The sequence below is a fragment of the Meles meles genome, chromosome 8 (genome assembly GCF_922984935.1).
Source record: "Meles meles chromosome 8, mMelMel3.1 paternal haplotype, whole genome shotgun sequence".
NCBI lineage: Eukaryota > Metazoa > Chordata > Mammalia > Carnivora > Mustelidae > Meles > Meles meles.
In genome coordinates, this window is record NC_060073.1 from 14,378,438 (window position 1) to 14,399,986 (window position 21,549).

Consider the following 21,549-nt stretch of genomic DNA (forward strand, 5'->3'; position numbering starts at 1 on the left):
CTCTGTTAGAGGAAGTAGAATTCCTCTACTAATTTCACTTTTATTTTTTAAAGGTTTATTTATTATTTATTCAGAGAGAGAGAGAGCACAAGCAGGGAGGGGGAAGAGGGAGAGTTAGAGAAGCAGACTCCTCACCGATCATGGAACCTGACATGGGGCTCAATCTCATGACCCAGAAATCATGATCTAAGGTGAAATCAAGAGTTGAGCACTTAACCAACTAAGTCACCCAGGTACCCCAGAAAGTTACCCTTTTTTTGATACCTAGTTATTTCCCCTTGAATTCCCCTGGGGAATTCTTTCCCTAGAGCCACCATCTTTATCTTGGAGAAAGAGGCTCAAGTCCATAATTCAACATGGTGTGTTATGAGGGGAAGGGTCTTCTTCATGGCAAGAGAACTCCACTCAGTTACCATTTAACATCCCTTCCATAATGCCATGCATCTCATTGCACTGAACGTCCCCTGCAAAGAAACCTCCTCTTAACTCTTCCCACTACAGTTTCAAAAACTTGTAATCTTCAAGGTTAATGAGAGGGCAGAAAGGAGTATCAGTTCATATCTTCTGCCCATTTTTTGATATGATTATCTGTTTTGTGTGTGTTGAGTTTGAGAAGTTCTTTATAGATCCTGGATATCAACCTTTTGTCTGTACTGTCATTTGCAAATATCTTCTCCCATTCTGTGGGTTGCCTTTTTGTTTTGTTGACTGTTTCCTTTGCTGTGCAGAAGTTTTTGATCCTGATGAAGTCCCAAAAGTTCATTTTCGCTTTTGTTTCCTTGGCCTTTGGAGACCTATCTTGAAAGAAGTTGCTGTGGCTGATATCGAAGAGGTTACTGCCTATGTTCTCCTCTAGGATTCTGATGGATTCCTGTCTCACGTTGAGGTCTTTTATCCATTTCGAGTTTATCTTTGTGTATGGTGTAAGAGAATGGTCGAGTTTCATTCTACTATATATCGCTGTCCAGTTTTCCCAGACAACTTATTGAAGAGACTGTCTTTTTTCCACTGTATATTTTTTCCTGCTTTGTCGAAGATTATTTGACCATAGAGTTGAGGGTCCATATCTGGGCTCTCCACACTGTTCCACTGGTGTATGTGTCTGTTTTTATGCCAGTACCACGCTGTCTTGGTGATCACAGCTTTGTAGCAAAGCTTGGAATCGGGTAATGTGATGCCGCCAGTTTTGTTTTTCTTTTTCAACATTTCCTTAGCAATTCAGGATCTCTTCTGATTCCATACAAATTTTAGGATTATTTGCTCCAGCTCTTTGAAAAATACCGGTGGAATTTTGATCAGAATGGCATTAAAAGTATAGATTTCTCTAGGCAGTATAGACATTTTAACAATGTTTATTCTTCTGATCCAAGAGCATGGAACGGTCTTCCATCTTTTTGTGTCTTCTTCAATTTCTTTCATGAATGTTCTGTAGTTCCTCGAGTACAGGTCCTTTACCTCTTTGGTTAGGTTTATTCCCGGGTATCTTATGGTTCTTGGTGCTATAGTCAATGGAATCGATTTTCTAATTTCCTTTTCCGTATTTTCATTGTTAGTGTATAAGAAAGCCACTGATTTCTGTACATTGACTTTGTATCCTGCCACGTTACTGAATTGCTGTATGAGTTCTAGTAGTTTGGAGGTGGAGTCTTTGGGGTTTTCCATATAAAGAATCATGTCATCTGCGAAGAGAGAGAGTTTGACTTCTTCCTTGCCAATTTGGATACCTTTTATTTCTCTTTGTTGTCTGATTGCCGTTGCTAGAACTTCTAATACTATGTTGAACAAGAGTGGTGAGAGTGGGCATCCTTGTCGTGTTCCTGATCTCATCGGGAAGGCTGCAAGCTTTTTCCCATTGAGGATGATATTTGCTGTGGGTCTTTCATAGATAGATTTTATGAAGTTCAGGAATGTTCCCTCCATCCCTATACTTTGAAGCGTTTTCATCAGGAATGGATGCTGGATTTTGTCAAGTGCTTTTTCTGCATCAATTGAGAGGACCATGTGGTTCTTCTCTCTTCTCTTATTGATTTGTTCTATCACATTGATTGATTTGGGAATGTTGAACCAACCTTGCAAACCAGGGATGAATCCCCCCTGGTCATGGTGGATAATCTTTTTAATGTGCTACTGGATCCTGTTTGCTAGGATCTTGTTGAGAATCTTTGCATCCATATTCATCAGTGATATTGGTCTGAAATTCTCCTTTTTGGTAGGGTCTTTGCCTGGTTTGGGGATCAGGGTAATGCTCGCTTCATAAAAAGAGTCTGGAAGTTGTCCTTCTGCTTCAGTTTTTTGGAACAGCTTCAGGAGAATTGGGGTTATTTCTTCTTTGAAAGTTTGGTAGAATTCTCCAGGGAATCTGTCAGGTCCTGGGCTCTTGTCATCATCACTAGCCATCAGGGAGTTTCAAATTAAAACAACATTGAGATACCACCTGACACCAGTTAGAATGGCCAAAATTAGCAAGACAGGAAACAACGTGTGTTGGAGAGGATGTGGAGAAAGGGGAACCCTCTTACACTGTTGATGGGAATGCAAGTTAGTGCAGCCACTTTGGAGAACAGTGTGGAGATTCCACAAGAAATTAAGAATAGAGCTTCCCTATGACCCTGCAATTGCACTGCTGGGTATTTACCCCAAAGATACAGATGTAGTGAAAAGAAGGGCCATCTGTACCCCAATGTTTATTGAAGCAATGGCTACGGTCGCCAAACTGTGGAAAGAACCAAGATGCCCTTCAACGGATGAATGGATAAAGAAGATGTGGTCCATATGCACAATAGAGTATTATGCCTCCATCAGAAAGGATGAATACCCAACTTTTGTATCAACATGGATGGGACTGGAAGAGATTATGCTGAGCGAAATAAGTCAAGCAGAGAGAGTCAAGTATCATATGGTCTCACTTATTTGTGGAGCATAACAAATAACATGGAGGACATGGGGAGATGGAGAGGAGAGGGAGTTGAGGGAAACTGGAAGGGGAGATGAACCATGAGAGACTATGGACTCTGAAAAACAACCTGAGGTTTTGAAGGGGCGGGGGGGTGGGAGGTTGAGAAACCAGGTGGTGGGTAATAGGGAGGGCAAGTACTGCATGGAGCACTGGGTGTGATGCCAAAACAATGAACACTGTTATGCTGTAAATAAACAAATAAAAAAATTAAATAAAAAAAAGGAGTATCAGAAAGAGGGGATATGGCGTGCTCTTCTACTGAGACTTATATGTTATCCTTTTTGTCCACAACGTAATGTTTGCTGTGGACCCCAAGGGCGAAATTGTGTTGGCTTTTGCCTGATATCAGAATCAGTCATGATAAATGAATCAATTCCACCAGGACATTTTTGGAGGAGAGAAAATGAAAAACTTAACACCTCTTTCTCAATCTAGTTCCTTGTTATGGTTTAATCGCTCTCACAAGGGTATATTTCCCACATCTAAAACATAACTCTCTGGGTGCCTGGGTGGCTCAGTGGGTTAAGCCTCTGCCTGTAGCTCAGGTCATGATCTCAGGGTCCTGGGATCGAGCCCTGCATTGGGCTCTCTCCTCAGCAGGGAGCCTGCTTCCCTCTCTCTCTGCCTTCCTCTCTGCCTATTTGTGATCTCTCTCTCTGTCAAATAAATAAAATCTTTAAAAAAATAAATAAAACATAACTTTCCTTTTGTGTAGCTAGATTTCCTCACAGGTATCACTCATTTATTCTTTCTTCTTAATCTCTTGCTTAGTACATTGCCAGTCAGTTAACCTTCAACCCTGGTCTCCTTGGAAGATGCTTTTTCCCTTTTGCTTTTTTCCTTTTAACCATTTGACAACTTTATTTTCTAAAAACATTTTAAATATTTAAGTATATTTATTATTTTCCATATTCTCATTTAGGAGATATTCTTTGTCACTGTAATTTGCAACTGAATGGTGAGTTCATTCAGAACAAATAGGTTCTTTATTGTGATAAACATGGGTGTCCCATTCCATTAGTGATTCAAAGTGGTGCCACTCAGACCACCATATTTAATTTCTCAGCTAGAAGTTTCCTCACTTAGGTAGACAGCAACATCCAAATTTCCATCCATATGAGAAAAGGCTGTGGTTACTGATTCTCAGGTGAGATGTTTTTCCTAACAAGATGCCAGATCATGGTAGGCAAGTTTATTTATAATTTGTGCTGATAAGCAGATTTATCTAGCTAGGATTTGAATCAAATGCCAGTGTTTCAAGGAAAGTGGATTTATTTTTGCGTTTTAGTGGAGTTCTGTGTTGTTCATGGACAGAGTCTTAGCATTCTTTTGAACAAATTTAATGTTACATATAAAGTTATAAAATTTTACAAATGTCCCAGGAGAGTCACCATGATAGTGTCCATGTTTACTTTTGATTTTTTTCTTTTTCTTCCTTTTGAACCTCAAACAATTCCACTTATCTATTTATGTGTTATCTACAAATGCTGTGGTATGTTTTACTTTTGCATTCAGCATTTCAATGTGTTCTTTTTCAAAATATTTTTTGAGGATGGTAGAGTTATATCCAGTTTTCCATTTTTGCTAGAAGCAGAAGTCCAACCGTGTTTGCTTATTTCTTTGTTTTGGATAATCCCTATTCTTCTAGTGCTTAACACAATGTCTAGCTCTCCTTGGTCCTCAGAAATATTTGTTAAATAGGAGGGTGGTTCAGTTGGTTAAGCATATGACCCCTGATTTCAACTCAGATCATGATCTCAAGGTTGTGAGATTGAGCCCTGCAATGGGCTCACACTCAGTGCAGAGCCTGCCTGAGATCCTTTCTCTCCCTCTCCCTCTGCCTCTCCTCACCTGCTCACACACCTTCTCTCTCTCTAAAGAAAAAAAAAAAAAAGAAAAAAAAAGTAAACTAAAAAAATCTTTAAAACAAGAAGTATTTGTTAAATGAATGAACATATTTTTGAAGATAAGTATAAGATCTTATAGGAGTAACACATGGCCATATTCCATTCATTATATTCATTACATAGAATGAAGAATTAGATTCTGAGTAGAAGTGTGTGGATATGGGGGCTCCTGGGTGGCTCAGTCAGTTAGGTATCTGCCTTCAGCTCAGGTCATGATCCTGGGGTCCTGGGATCAAGTCCCACGTTGGGCTTCCTGCTCTGCAGGAAGCCTGCCTCTCCCTCCCTCATTCCCCCTGCTTGTATTCCCTCTCTCACTGGTCTCTCTCTGTCAAGTAAATAAAGTCTTAAAAAAAAAAAAAGAAGTGTGTTATCCACTTTGTGCAAATTATTTACAATCAATATTTCTATCCTCTCACTATCGGCTCTTTGTTCCTTTCCACTCTTTTTGACATCTTTCATATTACACATCTTAGAGAAACTAGTCTCATTGGAATACCTTGAGAGAGTCCCTGAGATACCAGAATGCAATCAAAGTGCAATTTCATTGTTGTTGCTTTAGTGTAATTGGCATTTGAACTATAGGGTTTCTGGCCTAATTAGAACAACAACAAGAAAATACATATTTACATGCATATATACTTGTCCCTTCTTTCAAATTTGCCCTCTATGAGAAAAAGTTTAAAGATGTAAAACCATTGTTTCTTTTTTCCATTATGTTTGTTTTATAATGTGTTACTTGATGTATTTTTAAAGAATTACTTTCAGTTATCTATCACTAAAATATTGATCATTCTGAATCTCAGAGAAATTATTAACTGATTTGATTTCTAAGAAGAGAGTAAGAAACAATGGAGACAGATCTGAACATTCTAAATAAATTAATATCCAAGCTTTTTTCCATCTTTGGTAAGTTAAATTCAATCACTTTAATATCTTTTTAAATTTTTTTTACTATTTAGCATTCTTTCTGTGGATAACTGAAAATTTCAAATATGATAGAATCATATCAATGTTTGATCCTTTAAATTCATGTAGGTCAAGTCCATACCCTTTTATATAATTCAATTTACAATATTGCTATCATTTTTTTTAAAGATTTTATTTATTTATTTGACAGAGAGAGATCATAAGTAGGCAGAGAGGCAGACAGAGAGAGTGAGAAGGAAGCAGGCTCCCTGCTGAGCAGAGAGTGCAATGCGGGACTCGATCCCAGGACCCTGAGATCATGACCTGAGCCAAAGGCAGCAGCTTAAACCACTGAGCCACCCAGGTGCCCCCAATATTGCTATCATTTTTGCTGCCAACATTATATAGTTTTATGTTTGGGTAATTAATTTAATTTTTAATTCCTTTAAAATATGTTTGCCCTGTTATAGCTTATAATAAAATTCATATTTGTAAATGGTCCTCTTTTGTTAACAAGATAATTTCAGTTATACTCTAAGAGTAGCAGAAGAAAGAGCAGGTAGAAGATCTATGAAAATGCAGTTTTGAAACACTCAGCCGTCATTTGTTGTACAGGCTCTTCGATACTGTCAAATGAGATGTAATCTTTAAAGAGCATGTCAGAAATCATGAAGAAAGATCATACTTTTTTTAAAAAATCTTCCATTTAACAAAACAAGTTTGTAAACAATAACTTGAGATGTTCATTTGGCTACTAAAATAAATAAATGAACAAATAAGTAAAAATCAATACCACTTAAGCATTGCAGACATGATCTAAAATAGAACTGTAGAATTACAATGTTTATATGGTTTAAGAATGATCACCATGAACCAAAAGAAGTTCATTGTGTATCATTGTACATTGTGTACTACATGTACATCACTGATATATATTCAATTATCTAATGAAAATTGCATTTTGAGAAAGCCTTAAATTGTTTAAACTATCTATAATAGGATGAAGAATATGAAGAGGTATCACAAAATCTTTGGTGAGTATATACAGATAATCATATTCTGAATTAGTGTGTTGAAATTTCTATAACTATTTGAGATCTTAGAAAAAGGAGGAAGCAGGGGCGCCTGGGAGGCTCGGTGGGTTAAAGCTTCTGCCTTAGGCTCAGGTCATGATCCCAGGGTCCTGGGATCCAGCCCGGCATTGGGCTCTCTGCTCAGCAGGGAGCCTGTTTCCTCTCTCTCTCTGCCTGTTGCTCTGCCTACTTGTGATCTCTCTCTGTCAAATAAATAAAAAATCTTAAAAAGAAAAGAAAGAAAGAAAGAAAAAGAAAAAGGAGGAAGCCTCCATTTGGTCCAGATACACAAGTTACGGAATTCTGTGTCATCAGTCTCAAGTTAGTGGCCTTCCAATGTTGTTCTCTTACTATGGTCTTGGGGAAGACTGTCCCCAAGCAAGAATCCTGGCTACTTTTAATAGTTATCAAGCAAGAGCTAGGCTTTTATTTCATTAGTTTCCAGAGTTAATTAAGTGTTGCCACCAAATGTCTCCCATGGTCACCAAAGCCAGAATTCTTGGTATTTTCAAATGCCATTATTATAGATACTTGAGTCACCTTACTTCATGACTGTAGTCACTTTGCTGTCTATATTAATGTAGATCAATTCTATATATAACTTCAAAATAAATATAATTTGTTCAAAAACAAAAGATCAGAAGAGAATTTCATTGAATAACAATTTACTTTACTCATGATCTATATTAGGCATGCTATGGATTTCAGTAGCTGTTAGTGTTTTGTTAGTGCTAAGACAACTTTGCTACTGAGGCAGACATTTTAAAGACAGAGCAAAGCTGTGAGAGACAAACCATTGTTTTTTCGGAAAATAATCATGTGAAACAACACCAGTGGGAAGAAAATTTGTTGTTGTTAATTACTAATTTAACTTGTTAATTTTGTTGGTCCATTTAATTTTATTGGTAAAGAAACTCAGAATCAAAGAAGGGATATTATTTACCCAAATGCTGACATCAGTAATTGTTCAAATTTTATATTTATATTTATATGTATATACATATATATATAACAAATTACAGTTGATATATACATACATATTTCAAATTGCAGTTTATTAGGGAAATACATATATATTTCTTAAATATATATTTCTCATGTGTATGTGTGTGTGTATATATATATATATATATATATATATATATATATACTGTCATTCCTGTATCTTTTTTCACAGCAGCTTTAATGAGAAGAAACAAACAAATGGCTGAAGAGAATTATACAGCTGTTACTGAGTTTATTTTTTTGGGACTGACAGACCGTGCTGACTTGAAAATTATGCTTTTTGTGTTGTTCCTGGTGATTTATGCCATTACCTTGGTGGGGAATCTGGGCATGATCTTCATAATCCAAATCACTCCCAAGCTTCACACACCCATGTACTTTTTCCTCAGCTGCCTTTCATTTGTAGATGCCTGCTATTCCTCTGCAATTGCACCAAAAATGCTAATCAACCTTCTAGTTGTGCGGGGAACCATTACTTTCTCTGCTTGTATGGTACAACATTTGTGTTTTGGGGTGTTTGTTACCACAGAAGGCTTCTTGTTGTCAGTGATGGCCTATGACCGTTATGTGGCCATTGTCAACCCTTTGCTTTACAGTGTAACCATGTCTAAGAGGAAGTGTGTAGGGTTGGTCACTGGGTCATGGATATGTGGAATAATTAACTCATTAATACACACAATAAGTTTAGGCAGACTGTCCTTCTGTAGGCTGAATGTTGTCAGTCACTTCTTCTGTGATATTCCCTCACTCCTAAAGCTGTCATGTTCTGATACTTCCATGAATGAATTGTTGCTCTTAACCTTCTCTGGAGTCATTGCCATGGCCACCTTCTTGATTGTGATCATTTCCTACATGTTCATTGTTTTCGCTATCCTGAAGATCCGGTCAGCTGCAGGCAGACAGAAAGCCTTCTCCACCTGTGCCTCCCACCTGACTGCTGTGACCATATTCTATGGTACCTTAAGCTTTAGTTACATCCAGCCAAGTTCCCAGTATTCCGTAGAACAGGAGAAGGTAGTTTCTGTGTTCTATACACTAGTGATTCCCATGTTAAACCCACTTATTTACAGTCTGAGAAACAAAGAGGTAAAGGGTGCTGTGGGAAGGGCCATAGAAATGAAACATTTCCCCTGTTGATTTCAAATCCCTGCTAATCTACAACAGTCTACCAGTCAGTTCTTACCTCAATGAATTTCATGAATGTGAAAGTTTGATTTTACAGAACTTTTTATCCTACACACTTACTTGTCATACAATCCAGACACCCAGAAAAGGCAAGCTATTTTATTCATAGAGTTGCATCATAAAAACAATAGTTTGTCATATAAGTCTTCTGATATTCTAGGGTGTGAATCTCTGAATCAATGCAAAATACTGCATTTCATATTTTGTGTGTGATTTAGAGAAAATAATTGTATAATAACATTTGCAAGGAAGGAAATAAAAAGAGTATTTATTAAAAATAATTTTTTAATTTATTCATTTATTTTAGAGAATTCACTTGTTTTAAAATTTAAATTTATTTATATTTTTCACTGTAACAGTATTCATTGTTTTTGAACAACACCCAATTCTCCATGCAGTACATGCCCTCCCTATTATCCACCACCTGGTTTCCCCAACCTCCCACCCCCACCCCCTCAAAACCCTCAGGTTGTTTTTCAGAGTCCATAGTCTCTTATGGTTCACCTCCCCTTCCAATTTTTTTTTTTTTTATAAATATATAATGTATTTTTATCCCCAGGGGTACAGGTCTGTGAATCACCACGTTTTCACACTTCACAGCACTTATGATAGCACATACCCTCTCCAATGTCCATAACCCCACTCCCCTTCTCCCAACCCCACCTCCCCCCAGCAATCCCCAGTTTGTTTTGTGAGATTAAGAGTCATTTATGGTTTGTCTCCCTCCCAATCCCATCTTGTTTCATTTATTCTTCTCCTATCCCCCAACCCCCCATGTTGCATCTCCATGTCCTCATATCAGGGAGATCATATGATAGTTGTCTTTCTCCGATTGACTTATTTCACTAAGCATGATACCCTCTAGTTCCATCCATGTCATCGCAAATGACAAGATTTCATTTCTTTTGATGGCTGCATAGTATTCCATTGTGTATATATACCACCTCTTCTTTATCCATTCATCTGTTGATGGACATCTAGGTTCTTTCCATAGTCTGGCTATTGTAGACATTGCTGCTATAAACATTCGGGTACACGTGCCCCTTCGGATCACTGCATTTGTATCTTTAGGGTAAATACCCAGTAGTGCAATTGCTGGGCCATAGGGGAGTTCTATTTTCAACATTTTGAGGAACCTCCATGCTGTTTTCCAGATGGTTGCACCAGCTTGCATTCCCACCAACAGTGTAGGAGGGTTCCCCTTTCTCCGCATCCTCGCCAGCATCTGTCATTTCCTGACTTGTTAATTTTAGCCATTCTGACTGGTGTGAGGTGATATCTCATTGTGGTTTTGATTTGTATTTCCCTGATGCTGAGTGATGTGGAGCACTTAAAAAATAATTTTTTTCTCAAAAACCCAAGACTATAGATATAATCATATAGCTGATATTTGCCTTCATTAACTTGTATTTTATTTTAAAGAGTGCTATGATATTGCAATTGGTAATAAGAAATGTATATTTGGGGCACCTGGGTGGCTCAGTGGGATAAAGCCTCTGCCTTTGGCTCAGGTCATGATCTCAGGGTCCTGGGATCCAGCCCTGCATCTGGCTCTCTGCTCAGCAGGGAGCCTGCTCCCTCCTCTCTCTCTGACTCTCTCTGTCTCTCTCTCTGCCTCTCTCTGACTACTTGCGATCTCTCTCTGTCAGATAAATAAATAAAATCTTTGAAAAAAAAAAGAAATGTATATTTGGTCTTCATCCAATTGCTGGCACAGAATTCCAAAAACGGTTAGAATCTGGCAAGTGATAAGAGCAAAAAAGATGTCTTTTATTATGTTAATGGGGTAACTTTTGGAAAGTACCATGGGATGGGGGCTGTTGCTAGGGGAACAGACCATGAATAGATGGGTGTAAGTTTCAGTTCTACCCCTGATTTCTGGGGATGAGAGAGGGGTTGGAGGTTAAATCAGTTATCAATGGCCAGTGATTTAATTAATCTTGCTGTGTAATAAAGCCTCCATAAATACCCAGAAAGAATGGGTTTAGAAAGCTTCCAGGTTGGTGAACCAGAACACTTCCAAATGCCACTGTCCCAGGTCCCAAACTCCATGAGGGCAGAAGCTCTGTTCTTTGGGACCTTCCTCTGTGTATCTCTTCATTTGGCTGTTGGTTTGTATCTTTTGGCATTCTTTGTAACACACCAGTAATCTAGTGACTGATCTGTTTATCTGAGTTCTGAGAGCTGCCTTAGCAAAGTAGCAAGCCCATGAATGGGATCATTGGAACCTCTAGTTTGGACTCAGTTGGTCAGAAACACCAGTAACAACCTGGTCTTTGGTTGGGTTGAATTGTAGGACTTCTTGTTGGTGGGAATTTCTTGCCACTAACAGCAGCAGAATTGAGCTGAAGAGGAAGGCTTCTCAAAGGTTGCCAAGTGCTGCCTGAGCAATGTCAGAAGCTCTCAGTTCTGACCACCAGTATGTAAGACCACCAGTATGTAATGTTCCGGCTGAAAATTACATAAAGATTAAACTGTGGGAAAAAAAGGTGGGAAAACCACACACACACACACACACACACACACACACACTCTGAAATTTGGGTACAGAGTCATTCCATTTCAGTGTTTCAAAAAGCTTGTTATTCGGTCCATGTTTCTTGCTTTTCTAGGTTTACTCTCTGAAGAGGGAGGGTGGTTGTCCTTTCAGTACTTTTGAGATTGTTACAGGAGCCTCAAGATTTCCATTTCAGATGTTTCATTTCTAGTTCTGTGTGTAGATCACTAAAAGAGCAACTTTCTAGTAAAATTCAAAACCTTCTTTCTTTTTAAGCATCCTCTTCCTCTTTATCCAAGATTTAAAAGGAAAAAAATAGTAAGAACACATGATGGAAACTTATCATTTACAAAAATTCCATTGAATACACTTAAAAATCAGACCATGCAAGCTAACACGTACTTACTGGCTTTGTTCTGCAAGTATGCAGTGATTTGATAGCTTTCCTTCATTTAATAATGTCAGCTTTTACTATTAACAAACAAAAATAAATCTGAGGACAATATATTTGCATTAAATTGAATGAAGTAAAATTTTTCTGTATTTTTGAATTCTAATACTGTTAAGGTCAGTAGTTGCCATCTGCGATCCTCAAAGCCCATGAGTCAGCTGAAGAAATATTCAGGTGATTTTTTGTGCTAGTTTGTAAATGATAGGCCAGGCATATTAAACTGCTTAACCAAAATCTCTATAAACAGGAAAAAAATTGACACCGGGGACTCAGTCAGTCAGGATTCTGCATTCTGTTCAGGTCATGATCCTGGGATCAAGCCAGCAGGAAGTCTCCTTCTCCTCCTCCTTCCTGCTCATGCTTTCTCTCACTGTCTCTGTCTCTCTCCAATAAATAAATAAAATACTAAAAAAAAAAATAAATAGGAAAAACAGTTTCATATATTCCTATAATAAAATTGTACAACTTTACATTTATAAAATGACTGTATTTACAAATAGATTTTGGAGTGCATATATATGGATATGAATTGATTTAAAATATTTATAACAATCAGGAGAGATAAGAAGCTAGTGCCGTAAAATTATTTCCAACAACATAACAGTTATCATAATTATATTAATAATGCATGTGTCAGGATATATACAGAAGATATGCATAACTCATTTTATTGCGTTTCACTTGACTGCACTTCACAGATACTGCCTTTTTTTTTTTTTAACAAATCAGAGGTTTGTGACAATCCTGCATCGAGCAAGTGTATTGGCACCATTTTTCTTTCTTTTTTTTTTTTTAACCATATATATATATATTTTTATTTCTTTTCAGCATAACAGAATTCATTGTTTTTACACCACACCCAGTGCTCCATGTAATACGTGCTCTCCTTAATATCCACCACCTGGCTCCCCCTACCTCCCACCCCCCGCCCCTTCAAAACCCTCAGATTGTTTTTCAGAGTCCATAGGCACCATATTTCTAATAGCATCTGCTCATTTTGTCACATTTTGGTAATCCTCACAATATTTTAAACTTTCTCATTGTTATTATATTTGAACTACTGCGATCTCATAATAAAAGTTGAATGGATGTGAGGCAGATAGAATAGGGAAATGCTGGGGAACTATAGGAGGAGGAAGGGTTGAGAACAAGGTGTCAGGTCAGCATTTCCCCGTCTACCTGCCTCATTTTAGAAAGTCAGGATTTCCTTGCTCTCCCTGCCTCATTCCAGAACTCACGCAGTCTCCAGTATCAGATGAAGTTGTCTCTTCTGGATGAACAAAGAAAGTGGACCTCTTGAGATGGACACTTCTCCTGGTAAAGATGCTGTGAAGATTGCTGAAAGGGCAATAATGGACTGAAAATAGTACATAAACGAAGTTGATAAAGCAGTACAGGGTTTGAGAGGATTGATGCAAATTTTAAAGTAGTTCTACCAGGGGAAAAATGCTATCGAAAAGAATTTCATGCTGCAGAGAAATTCATTTGTGAAAGGAAGAGTCCATCAACGCAAAAAAATTTCATTGTCTTATTTTAAGAGATTGTCTCAGCCCCCCAACCTTCAGAAACCACTGCCCCATTCATCAGCAGCCAGCAACATGGAGGTGATAGCCTCCACCAGCAAAAGGATTATGACTTTTGGAAGCTCAGAGCTCTATCAGATGATGGTTAGCATTTTTACCAATAAAGAATTTTTTATTTTTATTTATTTTTTAAAGATCTTATTTATTTATTTGACAGAGGTAGAGAGGGAGAGAGTGTGTAAGCAGAGGGAACAGGAGATGGAGAGGGAGAAACAGGCTCTTTCCTGAGCAGGGACTCCAATGTGGGGTTCCATCCCAGGACTCTGGCATCATGACCTGAGCTGAAGATAGTCGCTTATATGACTGAGCCACCCAAGTACCCAATAACGTACCTTTTGAATTTAAGTTATGTACATGGTTTTTTAGACATAATATCATCACATACTTAACAGAGTACGGTATAGTGTGAACACAACTTTTATAGGCACTGGGAAATTCTTGAACTCATTTCAAGGACTTTAGTGTGATACTGGCTTTATTGTGGTAGTAGAACTTAATCTGCAATATTTCCAAGGTATGCCTGTAGAGTGTATTGAGTATTGTCCTGATTCATGTAACTATCCCAAAGATGACGACCACAATGATTAGGCAAATAAAAGGAACAAGGTACAACTCAGAAATGTCTATCAACCCCATAAAAAGAAACTTCACGAATCAACTTTATATAGATTGTCATTGAAAGAGCGGCTGGAAACCAGAGCTGTCAACAGAGACCAAGTGGGGAATATGGACATATATTTCCATCTGGCAGTCATAACACAGTTCCCTCCTTCCCCGCTAGAGCATTGTCAGAGAAAGTCAATTAAACAGGAATTATAATATAAAACCCAGTGTCTTATGATATAAAAATGCTCAAGTTTCAGGTGTTAGAGACACCAGACACAAAGGTACAAATATTGTATAAGTACACTTATATGACATGCCTGGATGGGTGAAATCATAGGGGCAAGAAAGAAATAATTGTTGCTTGAGGCTGGGGTTTGGAAGCATTGGCAAGAAGTGAAGGCTAACTACTAATAAACACATGTCCTCTTTCTGGGATAATGAAATGTCCTAGAGCTGATTGTGCTGTTGGTTGTACAACTCTGTGAATACACCATAATCACTGAACTATTTAATAGTTACTAAATTATTTTTCTTATTTTTTAAGATTTCATTTAGTTACTTGAGAGAGAGAGAGTACATGAGCCCAGGTTTGGGGGGACAGAGGGAGAAGCAGACTCCCTGCAGGGCAGGGAGCCTGATTTGGGTGGGACTTGATCCCAGGACACTGGGATCATGACCTGAGCCAAAAGCAGTGGCTTAACTGACTGAGCCACTCAGGTGCCCCGATAGATATTAAATTGTTTATGGCTAGACAAAATATGTGAAATTTGCTGACTTTGTAAAAAATAAAGACTTGAAAGATATCTTTTTATTGTTCTATTTCTAAATCACTTAAAAAAAAAATAATTTTTATGGAATCAATGTGCACTGTCACACTGAGGAAAAATTCCATGAAGGGGTAGGTTTTTAAAATGCCAACATTTTCTATGTCAGAATAAAAACTGTATTTCTCCTTTGTCTACTCTATGGTTGACCGATTTCTATTATTCTGAGTTATAAACCAGTATATTGAGCTATGAATTATATTAATAATCAGATTCCTCTGACCATATATTTTGCTATTATTTCATGCATCCCATCATGTAAGTTTGTTGGGATTTAAAGAATATCATGCAAAATACTTTAATCCTTATCATCAAGGAGACAATAAAGGTAAGATTGACTATAAATATAGTAAGAACTTCTGTTCAGATATGACACAGGAAAGAATGGGAAGGCATGCCCACACTGGTCCAGCATGTGTCACTCACACATACTACAAATTTGAATAGAGTTTCTCCTGTAACAAGACTTCTGAGGCTTCTCTACCTCCCTGCATTCCTATCCAGCTCTCTAGTGGTTCCTCTTTCTCCAGGGAATTTGAGATATACATGGCGCCTGTTGTCATTTCCCATATCCTTCTTCTTTCCTAATGGTGCTCTTCTCCAATTAGAAATCATGTGCAAAAAAAAAAAAAAAAAAAAAAAAAAAAAAAAAAAAAAAATAAAAAGAAATCATGTGCAGATGTAGTTAAACACCTGGGAACATTATGATTATTGTGGGTCATTAAATATTTAATGAATCACATATCACTCCTTATTCTAAATAAAATAACATTTAACTTTCATACTCAAGCTTCTCAACTAGTAATCTCTCATATTTTCAGGAGCTCTTTTATGACAACCTGTATAGGCTGATTAATAAAGTTTTTTTTTTCATTAGATTGATAGAACTATAGCTTATTCTTTGTATCTGTGTAATCACTGGGGTGGGCAGCCTTTGGATGCTTACATGAATCAGGGCAATCTTCAATATATTGTACTTCTTTGGGGAGGTGTTTTTCACATCTTAGTCTATATGAATGGCATGCTTTAAAATAACATGTTGGCCAACCTTCCCAACTGCATGTGATGGTCTGCCTGTCCCCACTATATCATTTAGGAATGTTTTTACCATACATGTAATGGATCACTCCACAAATACTGGCTGAAGATAAAGAGTTTCATTTAAAAATAAGTGATGGGGGCGCCTGGGTGGCTCAGTCATTAACTGTCTGCCTTCGGCTCAGGCCATGATCCCAAAGTCCTGGGCTCTTTGCTCTGCATGAGGCCTGCTTCTCCTTCTCCCACTCCCCCTTCTTACATTTCCTCTCTAACTGTGTCTCTCTCTGTCAAATAAATAAATAAAATCTTTAAACAAATAAAAATAAAAATAAGTGATGGACTCTTGAGATTCATGGCTTTCACTAGCTACATAGCACAACAGTATCAGAGTCAATATATTCTTTTGTCCTAAGTTGATTTCCCAAAGGGCTGAAGCTCAGATAAAATTTCTGCAGAGCCTAAGGAGCAGAAGATGGTAGAGAGCAAATATTTCCCTACAGGTCTCTCTTTCATTTGGGAAGGAATATCTATCTCTCATACTGTCCCTAGTAGAATTCCCATGACAAATCATCAGTGGTAGACTTTTGGCATTTTTTGGAATTCTACTTCTCCTCCTTACCCTTCATTTCTCAAAGGCAGCCAAATATCTTAGAACAGAAATCATTTCCTAAAATAAAAACCTCCTTCTTTGTTTCTTTTTAGGATGTTTCTGACAACTCAATGCCAGTTCTTCTCCCTTTTCTGATTTATTACAGATTTACTCAGGCTTTGTCCTGCATTCACTTTCTATTGAAAATTTGAGCTTTCTATTTGAGCAAAATTGCTCATATAAAATGCCTGATTAGTTAAGTACTGAGTCACTATATTTATTTTTAATTAACTAATTTTATTTTTTTAATTATTTTTCTTTTCTTTCTTAAGATCTTACATATTTATTTGACAGAGAGAGTGAAAGAGCACGGAAGTGGGGAAGGCAGTAGGGGCAGGAGACTCCTCACTAAGCAGGGAGCCCGACATGGAGCTTGGTCCCAGGACCCAGGGATCATGACCTGAGTGGAAAGCAGAGCCTTTACTGACTGACCCAACTAGGTGCCCCTTGAATTCTTTTTCTATGCAGATATGGCTTTCACTATTTTATTAATTTCTCTACTGTTCCTCCTCTTCTAATCTGACATCTGGCAAAGTGACAGGTTACTCTCTTTCATTTTTGTGATGACATCAGTGAAGCACAAAAATGACATTAAGAGACAATATAGGGTACTTCTTAAAGGCATGGAGTCTCTATTATGAACTAGACCCCCCCAGCTTTGAACCTAACACCTCATGCATTGGTGTGTACTCTGACAATTAACTTCTCTGAAGCAATATTTCATAATATAAAAAATAAAAATTTTAATAGACTCTATCTCGGGCAGCTGTTGTAAGGAAAATTAATCCAGACGTGAAGGATGCCTGTCATATGGTACCCCAAAATGAGACGTTATTACCTAGTTGTTTTTAGGACAATCACACAGATTCTTTTCAAGTATACCAACAGTTTGATAATATTTATTGTCCCATGACACTGTTCATGAGTTAATTTTTTTCTATTTTGAGGCTATTTTTTAGAGAAGTTCTAGCTTCACTGCGAAGTTCTAGCTTCACTGCAAACTTAAGAAGAAGGAACAGAGATTTCCCATATATTCCTTGACCCAACAAATGCCTAGCCTTCCATCCCATTACCCACATCCCCCACTAAAGTGGTACATTTGTTACAATCGATGAACCTACAGTTACATCATTTTAACTAAAACTCCATCATTTTCACTGAAACTCCAAGGGTTTACACTTGGCACTTCACTTTTTCTTTTTCTTTTGTAATTTTATTTTATTTTATTTTTTCAGTGTTCCAAGATTCATTGTTTATGCACCACACCCAGTGCTCCATGCAAGGGGCTTGACTTTCTATTGCTTTGAACAAATATATAATGACTTGTCTCTACCATTATCGTTTCATACAAAGTATTTTTACTGCCCTAAAATTTTTCTTTGCTCCTCTATTCATTCCTTCCTCTGCTCTAACTCCTGTCAGTCATTGATTTTTGTACTATCTCCATAATTTTGCCTTTTTCAGAGTGTTGTATATTTGGAAGTTGGAATCATACAACATTTGTTCAATTAAGGTTGCACCATACCTTTTCATGGCTGGTAGTTCCTTTCTTTTTACTGCTGAATACTATTCCATTGTTTGCATGTGTCCTAGTTGGCTTACCCATACACCCACTGAAGGGCATCTGGGTTACTTTGCATCAGCCGTTTCAAAATTTTATTTCAATAACTTCTTTTTATTAGTGGCCATTCGTTAAACAGATAATTTTATTGCATAATGGTGAACAAACCAAATATTACAAACAAATAACTTCAGTAAAATCCCAGAACTCTTAAGAAGAATAAGGAAATGAGCAAACAGGAAATCAAAAATAAAAATAAGTGCATGGGAAAATGTGGAGTGATGTGGAGCAACTATGCACAAAAGGCAAGATCAGTATGTCTTTGCCATCTTCAGCCCTCATTCACCTTAGATATGTGGCATAGTGGGAGGGATGAGGTGGCTGGACGATGGACACTGGGGATGGTGCGTGCTCTGGTGAGTGTTGTGAATTGTGTAAGACTGATGAGTCACAGACCTGGGCCCCTGAAACAAAAATACATTATATGTTAATTAAAAAATAAAAATTTAAAAAAAGGAAAGAAATGTGACATAGTGCAAATGACAGGATTATTTTCCTCAGATTTCCCCAAGTAGGGCAATCAATAAGTGTAGTTAGATGATGACAACCAATTAAAATATAGTATGCAATCAATATTAATAAATATTGGGAAAGATCAATCCAAGGAAATAGAGGCAATACAATTAATGCACTATAGAATAGTCCTCTTATGCAAAGATACAAAAACAACAGAGGCATGTCTTTTAAACATGGATAATCGCTCTTTTTAAAAAAGATAAGGAAATGTTACAATATTCTAAACCAAAGAGCCAATCATTAAGAAAGAATTGGAGCTCCTTGGTTAAGTGTTGGACACTTGGTTTTGGCTTAGGTCATGATCTTATGGGTTATGAGATCAAGCCCCACATCTGGCTCCACACCCAGCATGGAATCTGCCTGAAGATTCTCTCTCTCTGTGCCTCCCTCACCAAATAAAGATGAGAAAGGAAGAAAGAAAGAAAGAAAGAAAGAAAGAAAGAAAGAAAGAAAGAAAGGAGAAAGAAAAAAAGAGAAAGAAAGAAAAGAAAGAAAGATGGATCATTGAGGAAAAAGCACAAACCGAGAAGCCCTCAAAATATAACCTTAATTTGAACATCCTCTAATATCAACAACATGGACTTTTTGAGACAAACCAAGTGCCAGTCAGATTGCTGGATTACAAAGTACGTTCAGCTAATAGACTCATACACTGATGAGGAAAAAATGGGATCCCGATGCTCGTAATAAGGATGTTTGAATAAACTAGTATGAGTACTTCAAATCATTAGGTATCAAAGAAACAACCAGTATTGACTGTAATGCTAAAACATACCTGGGAAGAGTATGAAAGCTAAAACAGAAGGAAGGGACTTACACATGCAAACAGACACATACACACATGCACACATATGCACACACACATACATAGGTATTGCGATTTTATTCTAATAAGTGAAAAAAACAGAATCCTTGAAAACTTTGTGTGTGTGTGTACATCATCTAACACATTCTACAGTACTATAGTATTTATTTGATTAATGTATACCCTCCACCCTTATCTCTGAAGGAAGGCAATACTTTTTTAGGAAGGCAAATGTATTACTGCTTTGTTCACAAATCAATTTATAGCAGTTAGAAGTGTCTAGCATATGTAAAACAAGAGATGAAGATTATAAATAGATAATATATGTTGAACTCATTTGTATTTGCTATTTTCTTTGGAGGCACATAGAACAAAATTTTAAGTCCATAACCTAGTTTATAGGAATCATATTAGACAGTGAATTTTAGGAAAAAATACTAGTTATTTTTTTCCACATCCTTTGTCTTGCATATTTTACATCTTTGTTCCTCAAGCTATAGATCAAGGGATTAAGCATGGGGATAACAAGGGTATAAAATACAGATGCCACTTTATCAGTGTCAGAGGAATGACTGGACTCAGGTTGCACATACATAAATATCAAAGTCCCATAGAACACTGTGGCCACTGTCAGGTGGGACCCACAGGTGGAAAACGCCTTGTGCCTACCCTCAGCTGAATTCATCCTGATGATGGCTACCAGGATCAGCAGGTAAGACACAAGAACTATCAGAAGGGATGAAATCAAATCAAAACCAGCTAAGACCAGAATAATTATTTCAGTGTCCTGTGTATTTGAACAGAGCAATGATAACAAGGGGACACAATCACAGTAAAAATGACTGATGACATTGTAGCCACAGAAGGATAAACTAAAAATATTTATGGTGACTATGAGAGAAACAAATGTGCTATAGAGGTAGGGGACGGCCACCAGCACATAACACACCCTTCGAGACATGATGACAGGGTAGAGCAGAGGGTTACAGATGGCCACATAGCGGTCATAGGACATTGCTGTTAGAATAAAAAGTTCACTAACAATGAACACAAGAAAGAAAGCTAGTTGTACAGCACAAAAGTAATAGGAAATTGTATTTTGATCCACAACAAAATTTACTAGCATTTTGGGTCCTACAGTTGTTGAATAACCAAGATCAGTGAAAGCCAGATGTCTGAGGAAGAAGTACATGGGTGTTTGGAGCCTGGAGTCCACCTTGGTGAGGATGATCATGCCCAGGTTGCCCACCACTGAGATCAAATAGATGATGAGGAACAGCCCAAATAATGGAACCTGCAGCTCGGGTTTGTCTGTGATCCCCATGAGAATGAACTCATTGAGCACCGTAAGATTTTGAGTTTCCATGCAGGCTTATCAGGAAACCTATTCTGGATAGAGACATCAGCATGGTCAATAGATTTCATGCATTATCACCTGAGTGATTTTTAGCATGCAAAACTAGTACAAATAAAATTCATTCAAACTTTCCAATTTCAGATATTTGAAAATAAATCCTTCTTGAAAGAACATTAATACATATAAACACAGATAGTCAGTGGTTGTCAACTGAAATGATTTTACTAACCAGATAACATTTTATCAATGTCTAGAACTAGACATTTAAGTTGTCACAACCGGAAGGTGGGGTTCTACTGGCTAATGACAGTTAAAGATCAGTTACATTTCTGTTATATAATAAAATATAATGTATTATATTATATATCTATACATTCTACAAGACCCAATATCCTGTCCAATATATGAATAGTGGCAAGTTTGAGAAACCAAGATGGTATTGTTAGATAGATAATAGAGAGAAGGAGAAAAAGATACATAGGTAGATACAGACACATATAGATATATAAATATATACACAGATATAGACATATATCCATATGGAACATTTTTTAAAAAACTATGTTAAAA

The 21,549-nt window shown here is 37.3% G+C and overlaps 2 protein-coding genes across 2 annotated transcripts; one reads left to right on the forward strand and one right to left on the reverse strand.

Annotated features, from left to right (window-relative positions):
- Positions 1–8,027: 8,027 nt before the first annotated feature.
- On the forward strand, positions 8,028–8,984 carry LOC123949819 (olfactory receptor 5J2-like). The gene has a single exon (XM_046017467.1). The coding sequence runs from the start codon at positions 8,028–8,030 to the stop codon at positions 8,982–8,984; it is 957 nt and encodes a 318-aa protein (XP_045873423.1).
- Positions 8,985–20,046: 11,062 nt separating this feature from the next.
- Positions 20,047–20,988, reverse strand: LOC123949097 (olfactory receptor 8K3-like). The gene has a single exon (XM_046016416.1). It carries the CDS (start codon positions 20,986–20,988, stop codon positions 20,047–20,049), a length of 942 nt encoding a protein of 313 aa, XP_045872372.1.
- Between the last annotated feature and the right edge of the window lie 561 nt (positions 20,989–21,549).

Bases quoted from the DNA above. Each gene is read 5' to 3' on its own strand.
- LOC123949819 (XM_046017467.1), top strand. From the start codon at position 8,028: ATGAGAAGAAACAAACAAATGGCTGAAGAGAATTATACAGCTGTTACT.
- LOC123949097 (XM_046016416.1), bottom strand. From the start codon at position 20,988: ATGGAAACTCAAAATCTTACGGTGCTCAATGAGTTCATTCTCATGGGG.